The sequence below is a fragment of the Ylistrum balloti genome, unplaced genomic scaffold (genome assembly GCF_031769215.1).
Source record: "Ylistrum balloti isolate Yb309-2 unplaced genomic scaffold, AGI_CSIRO_Ybal_v1 Utg371556, whole genome shotgun sequence".
In the NCBI taxonomy this organism is placed as follows: domain Eukaryota; kingdom Metazoa; phylum Mollusca; class Bivalvia; order Pectinida; family Pectinidae; genus Ylistrum; species Ylistrum balloti.
The window spans coordinates 40,218-53,591 of record NW_026782800.1 but is presented as its reverse complement, the minus strand read 5'-3'; the positions used below and the strand labels follow the sequence as shown (position 1 = coordinate 53,591).

At 33.0% G+C, this 13,374-nt stretch overlaps 1 protein-coding gene across 1 annotated transcript in view; it reads left to right on the top strand.

The window, feature by feature from the left end:
* Positions 1-12,248, top strand: part of LOC132562993 (uncharacterized) — a 32,351-nt gene extending 20,103 nt beyond the window's left edge. Inside the window, exons 4-5 of the mRNA XM_060227759.1 lie at positions 6,958-7,137; positions 7,700-12,248. Coding sequence (XP_060083742.1) covers positions 6,958-7,137; positions 7,700-8,850 — 1,331 coding nt within the window. The 3' untranslated portion in view covers positions 8,851-12,248. The remainder of the gene's footprint in view (positions 1-6,957; positions 7,138-7,699) is intronic.
* The last annotated feature ends 1,126 nt before the right edge of the window (positions 12,249-13,374 follow it).

Below are 13,374 nucleotides of genomic sequence, written 5' to 3'. Positions count from 1 at the left end.
TAAAACGGCAAAGACAGTACCCTGTTTGAGACATGATACTTAATAACAAGACAGAAAACTAGAACGGCAAAGACAGTACCCTGTTTGAGACATGATACTTAATAACAAGACAGAAAACTAGAACGGCAAGGACAGTACTCTATTTGGGACATTGTAAAAAATGTTGATCCTAATATAATTATCTCTTGACACACATGTTCTACTGGTAAGAAATTGACAGGGTTAATTTTATTCTCATTTACATCTGATATCACGACGAACCAGAAGCTGTGAGCACATAGTCCGTTTTCATGTGTAATAGTAGAAGTTGTCTTTGACATAACAGTATACAGAGTGTCATTAGGCTATGTATGTAATTCATTATTAAATTTGATGTTTATGTAATATATCTGTTGTCTGATAACATAGAGCGAATCGTCTTGGCCCGATTATCTTACAATGTAACATTATCATTGTTTTCGTTTTGACCATACACATATGCATGCTTACATTACATTTCATTTGAAAAAAACTCGTGAAGATCGTAATTACCTTATTTGGTCATTGATAGATAAAGATGAACTTGTACTTGTGATTTCAAAACTGAACGCTGTTGATTAAGCCTATCAAAGAAAATAAACAAGAAGGCCACAAACATATTGTTTTCCTTTAATTGTATTGTACCTGTGATTAAACAGGAGGTAATTAATGGGTATGTATCAGTAAATGAAATGAAAACAAATTTGAAGGTTTGGACTTGATATCATTGGTCTGACATGTTAGTTGAACATTCTGAAATAGATTTCTTGGTTCCCGCAGATCGATTTTGACTGAAGTTTTAGGTGCACACATTGTGCAATTTTCATCCCCCAAAATTACATGTGCACATTAAGTAGATACACATCACTCAAAGTTTTAAGTATATGTTTATGACATCATATAAAAGATGCATATCACAAATCGGTTTCCGGCTTTTCAACATGTGTCTGTACTACCTTAAAATAAATTTCCAATGTGAGAACAGAGAGAAAACATGTGTCTAACTGCTGCTGATGTTTCAATTATTAACCTCTTAAGGTTATCATATATTATTAACTTCCACACGGACTCGCAGAATTAATAAACTTATAAACAATTAAATCATTGAAATCATTAACTTGTCGCTGTTGACCACTGTGAGAGAGATTGAAAGCTTATCTCACCAGTTAGATGTCAACAATCTCCACTGACTATTGAGATTAATGATTGCAGGTGTCCATTCCGAACTAACTTAATCTGAATTAAATTGGAGATGAATTCAGAATAGCATTGTATTGGTATAACTAGCCCTCTCTCTGCACCACTCTATCTATGCTTGGTTAAAGTATATATCTATAGAGAGAGAGAGAGAGAGAGAGAGAGAGAGAGAGAGAGGGAGAGGGAGAGGGGGAGGGGGAGGGGGAGGGGGAGGGAGAGGGAGAGAGAGAGAGAGAGAGAGAGAGAGAGAAAATCATACCGATATATATTATACATTCCCACAACCAAAACATACTAACTTATACTACCAATTACCAATTAGCAATGATTAATTAATTGTAATTGTAATTAATTAATAAACTTGCATTTTACAGCTATTTTTTCACAATTGATGCGGTTTAATATTCATTGTTACGTCCTGATAAATTACACTCAATGTGACCAATATATTTGATTATTAGCCTTGTATAATGCAAGAAAGACCTTTGCTGGTTGTTCCTAGGACGCAAAGAACAGCAAACACAATTTAGTGTTTCTGCAATAGGTTCACTACTTTGATGATGGAATGTGCAGAGACAATACTCTATGTAAAACAACTTTGTATGACATTATATCTAACAATAAACAATTTTCTGGTGTATAATAGGCGTATCTATTTTTTATTGCAAAATAGGTCTGGAACTTGGATTCTGAACTGGGTGTAACACAGGACACCATAATTACAACTGGTGAATAAAATCATTGTCAAGAGATAAAATGCTTTGAAGATTACTCTGAAAATCTTTATAGATATTATTTATTCAATTGCAATATAGAAAAAATGCATCTCCATCTATTAGTACCCAAAAACTTGATTGTAAAATTGGTTTCCTGCTATGTCTGCTAACTGTTTTTGTAAATAAAACTTATTTGATGGCCTAAAATTGAAGGTACAAATATTCATGGCAATACATTATTTAAATAGATAGTAATTTTCATGAATTTGACAGTAAAATGTACTTGTGAAGGAACAACTTTTGGTGTCCTCTTACATCAAGGAGCTTTACATAAACAGCAGTATTTTCTCCATCGTTCAAAGCAGATCTTTATTGGTCAGGATGAAACATCATCTTATGATGTGAAATCTACTGTACATGATCTTACAGTGACATGTCACCTATATCTCGCAGATCTTAAGTGTTAAATTACTCAAACTTATATTGGCATTGGGAATATGAAAAACAATTATTTTATATAAACATGAAGATGTATAGTTATGAATGAGCTCGCACTGAATATAAAAATTTAACATCATATAAACTTTATGAAAAATTCTTGGATTACTTAATCATCATATCAATGTCTGGAGAAGATATAGATGATGTTTCATAAATAACAATAAAATGATGAATGCAGATAAAATGGTGGCATGTGTTTGATTTTTGTTGATTTGGAAATGCCAGGTGTTATCATCAAACCATTATATATGTAACCAACTCCAGCGAGATTTTTATACTAAGGGAGGTAATTTATATTTAATATTGTAATCATGATACAACCGTTCATGGTCTTTCTATGATCTACGTCACACAGCTGTATACACAGTGTAGAAGATAACATGTAGACCTGCTGGTTGAGGAATAAATTTCGTTAGTTGTTTGAGATATCTTGAACTCTTTAGGTTTGCGGGGCCGCGTTGACCAAGGGGTTAAGATGTCTAACTATCTTGATCACTTGTCCTCCACCTTTGGGTCACAGGTTTGAGGCCTACATACTAGGTACTGGTTGCAGCTTGGTGCTTTTTCTCTTGAAACTCCAGCTTTCCTCCACCATCCGAACCTGGGACATCCTTAAATGCCCTTGGCTGTTGATAGGATGTAAAGAAACTGTAAATTATATCAAACATCAAGTTTGAATAAATTATGTCGATGACATTTATTAAAAGGTTTGCCAAGTTTTAAATTCTGTCATATGAATGCATTGAATCAGTGTGTAAAGAGGCTCAAGGTTAAAATGTTAAATACATGTACATGTTGTGAATTTCATTATTCTATAACCAGTTATCTGTATGAGGGAAAGAGTTGCTTCCCTTGCCTTACCATGTGCAAAATATAACTAATTTGATAACAGCTACTTGTATACATGTCCAGAGGCAGTGTATAATACACAGTGTAATGTTGTCTCGCACAAATGACTGATTAAGCAATGAAAATTAGAGATTTTCCTCAGCGTGATGATACTTTTCAAAATACAAAAGTTTTCCTTGCTGGTAGATAGATATACAATGTAAGCTATACTGAGTGAATGTCCCATAACATGATACACATCAATCATACTTACAGCAGACTGTATCTATGTCATTGTTAAGGTCCTGTGATGAACGCCATACCGCACACTTTGATTAACAACCAATCTCATGATGGCAACATTAATGGCTTTTCTGAAATTCATAAATTGATATCAGTAGTATAATGTTTGTAAATACTGCGGTATATATATGAAGTACAAATATATATATATATATGGTAAAATATGTATATATATGTAGTACAAATATTAATGTATGTAGTACATATATATATATATATAGTACAAATTTATATATATAGTACAAATATGTATATGTAGTACAAATATATATATATATATATATATATAGAGTACAAATATATATATATGTGGTATATATATATATATGTAGTACAAACATATATATATGTAAATATATGTATATATGTAGTACAAATATATATATATATATGGTACATATATATATATATATATATATGTAGTACAAATATATATGTATATGTAGTACAAATATATATATATGTAGTACAAATATATATATGTGGTACAAATATACATATAAGTAGTACACCACTGCTCTTGATTTCAATTCATAACGTTGTATTTGTTTTATGTACTATATATGTGATGTAATATTTGTGTCTTGATAAAGGGGCAGGTTGCCTCGAAAATTTGACAATTGGCTTGTCCGTACTGTTGCTAATACTTCATTGATCATATATATGGTTTTGTAATACAAATATATATTCATGTAGTACAAATATATATATCTACTAAGTGAGTTATGTTGATTGGTCTTATTTTACCATTAAACTGTCATGTGATTGCATTTATTGTCAAATGAATGCAGTTTGAGTGACAGGTACTGTAAATAGAATGATGTCATTTATATTGATGATGACAAACTAACATACAACTATGTTTTACTTCTGAATTTCATGTTACACATATCTTGATGTCTGTGCCAGAAAAAGTAGTGCAGCTACAAATTAATTTTTAGCTTTTAATCTTTTTTTAAAATCAAACCTTTCAAGAAATTTTCATCAGACAAAAAGTTTGGAACTGGATTTGTTTTTACTTCTTAGAGGTGTAGATCCTTATTCATGTTATGAAGTTAATTTCTATTGTTTTCCGTTTTTGGCTAAAATTGATATAAGAAATTTTAACTTTTAAAGTAAGGCACACTAATTGTCCATTGACTTTATTTTCTATGGTAACATAACTAGCTATATATGTTCAGCTACCAAAACCTATTGGTTTTAAAATCATTTTTACAACATATCAATGCCAACTAAAGTCGTTAAACACTCCCAAAATCTCAGTGTAAATGTAAAATAATCATTCTCTGTTGAATTAAAAATAGCCTACAGCAGAACATACTGGTGGTGGTCTAGAGAAAGTGTGATAGTGTAATATAGAGTAGTAAATTATTGATTTAGAGAAATAACACAAAGTTAATGTATATGTCTAATACTGCTTCATATAACAGAAATTGAACCTTTTGCGAAATAAAGAGAAAATGCTCAACAAAGAGCATCGTGTAAAAATTATAGCAAAAAGCAAAATAGAAGGGTTAGAATCCAGCTGCGTAAATGGGAGAGACGCTGAAAAAGCAAGTAGCCAACATGTTAATTCTGCAGGAGAGAAAAGCTTGTGCAGTTTGAAGTATCATTACAAATAGATGTGTTTTAATGTTGAGTATAGAAAAAACACAGACTTGTCAGTTATTCCTTTTGTTTCATATATAATGATATTCCCCACCCATATATAATGTTATTCCCCACCCATATATAATGTTATTCCCCACCCATATATAATATTATTCCCCACCCATATATGTTATTTCCTACCCATATATAATATTATTCCCCACCCATATATGTTATTTCCTACCCATATATATGTTATTCCCCACCCATATATATGTTATTCCCCACCCATATATATGTTATTCCCCACCCATATATAATGTTATTCCCCACCCATATATAATGTTATTCCCCACCCATATATAATGTTATTCCCCACCCATATATAATATTATTCCCCACCCATATATAATGTTATTTCCTACCCATATATAATGTTATTCCCCACCCATATATAATGTTATTCCCCACCCATATATAATGTTATTCCCCACCCATATATAATGTTATTCCCCACCCATATATAATATTATTCCCCACCCATATATAATATTATTCCCCACCCATATATAATGTTATTCCCCACCCATATATAATGTTATTCCCCACCCATATGTGATGTTTTTCCCACCCATATATAATATTATTCCCCACCCATATATAATGTTATTCCCCACCCATATATAATGTTATTCCCCACCCATATATAATGTTATTCCCCACCCATATATAATGTTATTTCCTACCCATATATATGTTATTTCCTACCCATATATAATGTTATTCCCCACCCATATATAATGTTATTCCCCACCCATATATAATGTTATTCCCCACCCATATATATTATTCTCCACCCATATATGATATTATTCCCCACCCATATATAATGTTATTCCCCACCCATATATAATGTTATTCCCCACCCATATATAATGTTATTCCCCACCCATATATAATATTATTCCCCACCCATATATATGTTATTCCCCACCCATATATAATGTTATTCTCCACCCATATATAATGATATTCCCCACCCATATATAATGTTATTCCCCACCCATATATAATGTTATTCCCCACCCATATATAATGTTATTCCCCACCCATATATAATGTTATTCCCCACCCATATATAATGTTATTCCCCACCCATATATAATATTATTCTCCACCCATATATGATATTATTCCCTTGGCATCCTCGATACTTCAGAGGTTAAACACATTATCATAATTTGATTAATCTAGAATGGGTTACAGGTGAAAAAAACTGACCAATCACAGGCTGATATGCTCCTTCTGATGATAACAAAGAACAGACACCCAATTTAAAGCCATTAGAACATTCCAATATACGTTATTTGTTTGATGTCCATCAAAGGATCAAACTAGTCTCTTTGTCTTGTCTACAAGGGGTTGCACATGGAACCTTCAATTTTGCCATGACATCTTCCAGGGGGAACAGAGAGGGAAAGTGATTGTAACCACTAGAGTATCAAGGATGTTGTTTGAGGTCTGAAGAAATGACATCCAAGACAGAGTGTATACACATGATTCATCCAGCAAAATGAGCCTAGTGTATCGAGGAATATTGATCTGGTGATGCTGTGGGAGGAGGGAGATCGCAGTCTCTTATTACATCTGTGTCCATGAATGAAAGAAAGACAAAAGTGAAAGTAACCATAAAACTATATGCAAATTCTAAGTAATATGTAAACATATGGTATCTATTTATGTTGATCAATATAGTTTCAGTATGTGAATTTGTGTATTAATGGCCAATTTAATGTTCATGCAGAAACGCCAGTCACGACGAGTGCTATTACATCTCCAGAACAACTCTCACAAGTTTCTGATGATGGACCACGACCAAAAAGATTCAAAGTGGCCTCTGAAGAAGAGCTTGATGAGTTGTTTGATGCTCGACATGCCATATCTACCAAAAAGAACACCGCTTGGGGAATGAAGTTATTCCAAGGTAGGATTACCTGGTAAAAACACAACCTTAGATACCTTGACTCAGAATATTACAGAAGGTATTGTTTTAATCATACTGTTATGTTATGATATATTGCTTTATATACTTTGTTGTTTGACTGAGAAAATCCTGCTTCTGTGATTGGCCAAGATGTCTGTTAATGGTTTCAATGAAATACAACATTCACCTGAAACTGACGAATTCCTGTACGAGAGGATATCATCGCGAATTGATAACTTCGATTTTAAAAAGTAACAGAAAATTTCCATAATCCATCAAAAATTGATAAGTAAGACTAAATATATTAACAGCTAGGGAAAACAAGATTATCATTGCAAATTGTTTACCTAGACTAAAAGTAAACTTATTTTTAGTTAAATGCCATGTCATAACAGTTCTGCTTATTTTAGGTCAAAACAAGGATTTGTCATCCTTTAACCCCTGCAGTGTATGTTATTCAGCAAGGTTGTAGCAAAAATATTCAGCAATAAAAACAAAGCTTAAATAACTTAATCACTTCTTGAAATGAAAAGATTATATTGTAATCGAATGTCATTTTCAGATTGGAACATAGAAGTTTCAGGTAAACCTCTTGATATGGCAGCAGTTAGTGTGCTAGATTTGGCGGAATTGCTGCGAAAGTTCTACTATGGTGCCAGACCAAATAATAAAAGGAACGAACAGGCGTACCATAGCAACACACTGATAAACATTCGCGGAGCAATCAACAGACATCTAGCAAATATACATAGGAATATAGATATTGTCAGAGATAAAGAATTCAAACATGCAAATGGCGTTTTGGATGGGCTGCTGAAACAACGGAAAAGATCTGGGCTTTGTAAGCCAACAGCACACAAACATGTCATAGAACCTACCCATCTACAAAAAATCTTTGCTTACCTGGGAAATGCCGAGTCTTCTCCGATCATTCTTCGTCAGTGTGTCTGGTTTAATTTGTCAATGTACTTTGTGACAAGGGGTATGGAGTTTCATCAACAATTAACACCTCATTCGTTTGTATTCCAACGCGATGAACATGGGGAGTATGTCACACTCGCAAATAGCCACCAAGAAAACCATCAAAGTGGTTCAAGGGGAATGTTGCATGATAAACGTATGTACAGTGTACCAGAGTCATCGTCTTGTCCAGTGAAAATGCTGAGACTTTTGTTAGAAAAAACTAATGTCAATGCCACACATTTGTTTAACCAGTACAATAAGGAGGCATGTCTAACACCTGGGATCTCAAACATTTGGTACACCCCGAAACCCTTGTCAAAACGGACATTCGCACGTTTTCTCTCTGATATTTGTAAAGCGGCCAATGTTGATGACAATTACACACCTCTCTGTCTGCGAGCCACTGCTCTACAATATTTGAGTGAAACTGGGTTTGACACAAGGCGGACTGTGTCCTACCGTCGCAGTGAGTCGTCACGTTCTTCTAACCGTCCTTCGTCGTATTGTAGGAAGCATCAGAACAACTCACGAACAGACTTAACAAACAGAGCTGCTCCAGTTCCTCCTGCATTAGCATTACAAATGGCAGTGTTGAACCCTGGCCAGACTACCAACACTTCACAGCCACCCAACACAATATCTGTCACTTCAAATACCCAGATTGTTCCTGGCACTTCCAATGTGACCTCTACTGCAACATTGTACCCACAACCGGATTCCGTACAAGTTCGTCCATTTAAAGATTCCTAATTTTGCTTCAAGACTTTCATCTTATAAAAAGTGTTCCTGTGTAGGACTGAATCGCTACATTATGGTATGGAAGCATCAATATTCTGTTGGTTGTGTTATATGTGATATTAGTCAGTTCAGAATATAAAATTATAATGTTTTTGTGCTATTTATTTATGTGCAGTTTGACTGTTATTTTGAAGTCCACGGAACAATTTGAAAAAGTTGATTTATCCCAATATTCTATTTAAGTGAAATCAAATGTTTAGTGAAAAGTTTGGCTGGGACAGATGAAACTCTTAAAATTATACTGGGTCTTTGAGTGATACGAGTTGGAAATAATGAATTTTGATTGTATTTTGACTGTATCTTGACAATACTGTGTCATTTTTCGTCCACTATCATCTGATGGTGAGCTATTCAAATCTCACACCTGTTTTTTGTCCGTCTGTACATAAACAGTTTTTGTTATTGCTATTTCTTGAGACATAAGTACTGAATGGATCTTTCTCATATTTCATATGTAGGTTTCCATTGGTCCCTAGTTGTGCCTGTTAGATTTTGGGACTGTTTAGAGAAAAAAATGACTGACAGGTGGCCATCTTGGATTTTGAATTTCAAAGTTTGTTATTGCTATTTCTTGAGAGCTATATCATAGATCTTTCTTACATTTCCTGTGGATGTTTCTCTTGATCCCAAGTTGTGCCTGATTGATCTTGGTACTGATCAGACTCATATTTTTCTAGACCTTTGTAAAATACTGTATATAAAAACAGAAAGCAATGCAACACTACAGACAGGTCCAAACCCATGACTTTTTATCAAGACAAGGCAAATCTTTTACCTGGTATTCAAAATGTGTAACAGTCAATTGTTATCTTTAAGGATTAACTCGATTCAAATTTTACTCTGTAGAGCTTGCCGGAGTTGGAAGGTGTAGTCCATTTTAGGGTTGTGATGTTTAGTAGTATATATGTATATAGGATTTACATAATTTATATTGAGATTACATAGTCCTCCATAAATACTTGCTAAGATATCACTTTGTACAGTTTCTGTATCTTGTGTGGAAATTTTTTAGGAAACTTGGCTACAATAAATTTTATCTATAAAAGATGACAGGATGTGTAACAACTGCCAAAACAAATTAATAAGTCTTCATTGAATGCTTTATAGAAGTGTGTAGACGACTGAACTTTTCATTAGATAATACAACTACTAATGGTAGACATATATATATTTATGTTTGATTGGGTGTGTAGCTAGCGTCAATGTGGCTCATAGCGCTAGTCAAGCTAAATAAAGAATCTTAATATGACTTACTCCTGTTGCAGTTTAAAATATTTATATGTTGTGTTAATTGACAATCTACTGATTCATTGATGACGTTTATTTAAGTATTGAACTGCTTTTAGTCAGCATTCATGGGCATATAATTGCCATCAAGATATGGTCAAATTTAGTAAATAGTGTCAGCATATCATGTTTTATTTGTTTTATCCTTTTGGCATTCAGATGCCCATGATTGCCAGCTGAAGGCAGTTTGATCCTTATCATTTTCAATTTTCGTCTTGTTACAAGGGAAGAAAACCTTAATCTGTTCATGTTATTTACAATATTTCTACGCTGCTGGCAGTTCATGAACTTAAAAAGCAAAACAGATATTGGTAAGGTTACATCGTAGCAATGCCGTATAATGGTAAGTATAGGTTGATGAATAGATAAAGGTGAAAATCGAAGGTTTATCTGTTATTGTAGGAAGTATCATGTATGAACATGTAACAGGTTATTTTTGTGACACTTCAATTACTTTTAACCAATAGACACTGTCAAATTATTGTGCAAAATTCTATTTTGAACAAATTAGTCCATTGATGAATTTGCGTATTTCAGCAATTGCTATATAAGTGACAACCTACAGAATTTGTAACAATTACCGTAATTAGTGAGACAATATTCAAACTCAATGTCTTTAATATGTAAAATGCTAAAGCAAGATCAATGCTGAAATGTTCATGTTTACAGTACCCCATTTTGTATAATCATCTGATGACATTTTTTAAAATTTGATTTAAACATAATTTTATTGCATTACATTTGCAGCAGGATTGGGCACAAGTTATACAACTTATACAAAGCTGTTTCCCGAGAGTAAAATGCACTTACACACATATAAACAAAACTCAGATACCATATTTACAATATGTTACCTAGATTTATACTCTCATCTATATACTGGTGATATTATTTTAGCAATACCAAATAAACACCCTCTGGACATTTAAAGTTTTGTTTTTCAAAGTAATTTCAATTTTACTTGGAATAAACCTATCAAATATTCATGTAGTGTTTGCATGAATTTAATTTTTTTCTGGAACAAAAACTTAAGATTTTGAGAAATTACAATGAAGTCTTCATGACTTTTCCAATTCACTTCAGATTTATTTTAGTGACATGAAAACAAGTTCTGTAAAATATCAGGAAAGTTTTCCTCTCAGGAAAAGTGACAATTTAGGGGTAAAAATGTCATATTTTGAGTGATTTTGAGATTTGAAGAATTTACAAAATTTTCATTTCATATTTGACAATACATCAGTATTACAAAGGAGCGACGACACCATCCCCTTCAGTATAACATATCATTATGCAACCTTAAGATTTTGATTCATGTACATCAAATGACCAAACAAGTATTCACGTCTTATCTAAGGTGTTGTACATGGAACCTTCTCTTTCCCCATGAAATGTTCCAGGAGAGTAGAATATTTCCCTTTTATCATTTGTAATTTTTAGTTAAAGTTTGATACATGTTGTGGCCTGATAGAAGCAATTAATTTTAAAGCAATATATGGACATATGATGTTATAATTTTTAATGTAAATTTTTGCTTTTTTCTATCTCGGTATAAATTGAAGAATATATCTAATTAGCATTATATAAGTATGACGAGGAATTGTTTAAGGAGAGTGAGTGTGAGAAAAGTGATGCTAAACCTATTAGTTGTACAATATGCCCAGATCTAAGGGGGCCAAAATGTTAAATTATTTATGGCTTTAGAAACAAAATCTGATTAAAATCAGCTGTTACATGGTTGTTGTGTACTGAGTGTGCGCCCCATGTAACTATGTGTATTACCCAGTGAACCAAGCCATGTTACGACTACATCAATCATAATACAAGTAGTACTTAGTATAAACTAAGCCATGTAACAACACATTTTAATTAGATTGACATCATTTAATTATTTTTTTTAATTTTTAGTTTCATCAGTCATTCAGACTTCTGCAGATAAAGCAATATGGGACATGAAGTATTTTTATCTGTAAACAGCAAAATAAAGCTATGAAAGTCTTTGATATTGTACATGTATACTTGTATTGTTAGTCATTTCAATGTCAACAGTCCAACATTAAAAATATTGATGCTTATATATTAGTGTCTTTTTTATTTTATCAAGACTATGTACAAAGTATTGATGTCAATGGGGTCAAAACAGGGTAAGGATGGCCTGGTTGTTTTCTCAGATGAATCACTTCGTCAGCATGTACTATGTCAAGTATTACTTGTAACGGGTTCGTAAGTATTCATGTAGGCTATCAAAAACTTAGTGAAGGTCACAGGTAACAGCATCATCTGTCAATACACTTATGTTGGTTATTAGTATGAGTCACTGTGATGACAGACAAGGCTGGTATCTGTGGTTAAGACTGGACAGAAAGCAAATTAACATCAGCAGGTCTGTCATTATTTCATATGAAAATGGTCAGATGATGATGAGGAGGAGAATGAGGATGATGATGATGATGATGTTGATGATGATGATGATGATGATGATGATGATGATGATGATGATGATGATGATGATGGTGATGATGATGGTGATGATGATGATGATGATGATGATGATGATGATGATGATGATGATGATGATGATGATGATGAGGATGTTGATTATAATGTACTTATGAATTGTCATGTTCATGTGCTGTATTATCAAATGCTTAAATCAGTAATAATGATAAAAAATAACTGATTTAAGCATTTTATAATAACTGAAAAACACTCAAGGTTGAAAACAAGTTATGTTACAGAACTGAAATATTGTTTGTAAGTAAACATGTTATTACAACCTCATTTACTACAATCATAGCTATTTCAGAATAAAACACATCCTTCACCTGAAAATGATAGGTCTGAAATCTTCAACATACAATCACATTTTTGCACTAGGTATTGACAAATTTACTGTTGTAAACAAGAGGCTTCAGACTGAAATTAAAAACTTGAAAGGTGTTTGTATACATGGTTTAATTTTGGTATCTAGTCCACACTTCACTATATTAACTATAGAGACTTCCCAACTCTTGGTCTGAATCATGTATTATAGTTACACAATTACATATAAACATGTACATGGGCTGTGCGTTGGGAATTCGTGCCCTGTGATATTCACATTTAATATTTTTTCAATGTCATTATTAAACAAATGACAGATATGGTAGTTACCACACCTGTCATCTACAATATTTCTAAGTATGCTTGTGG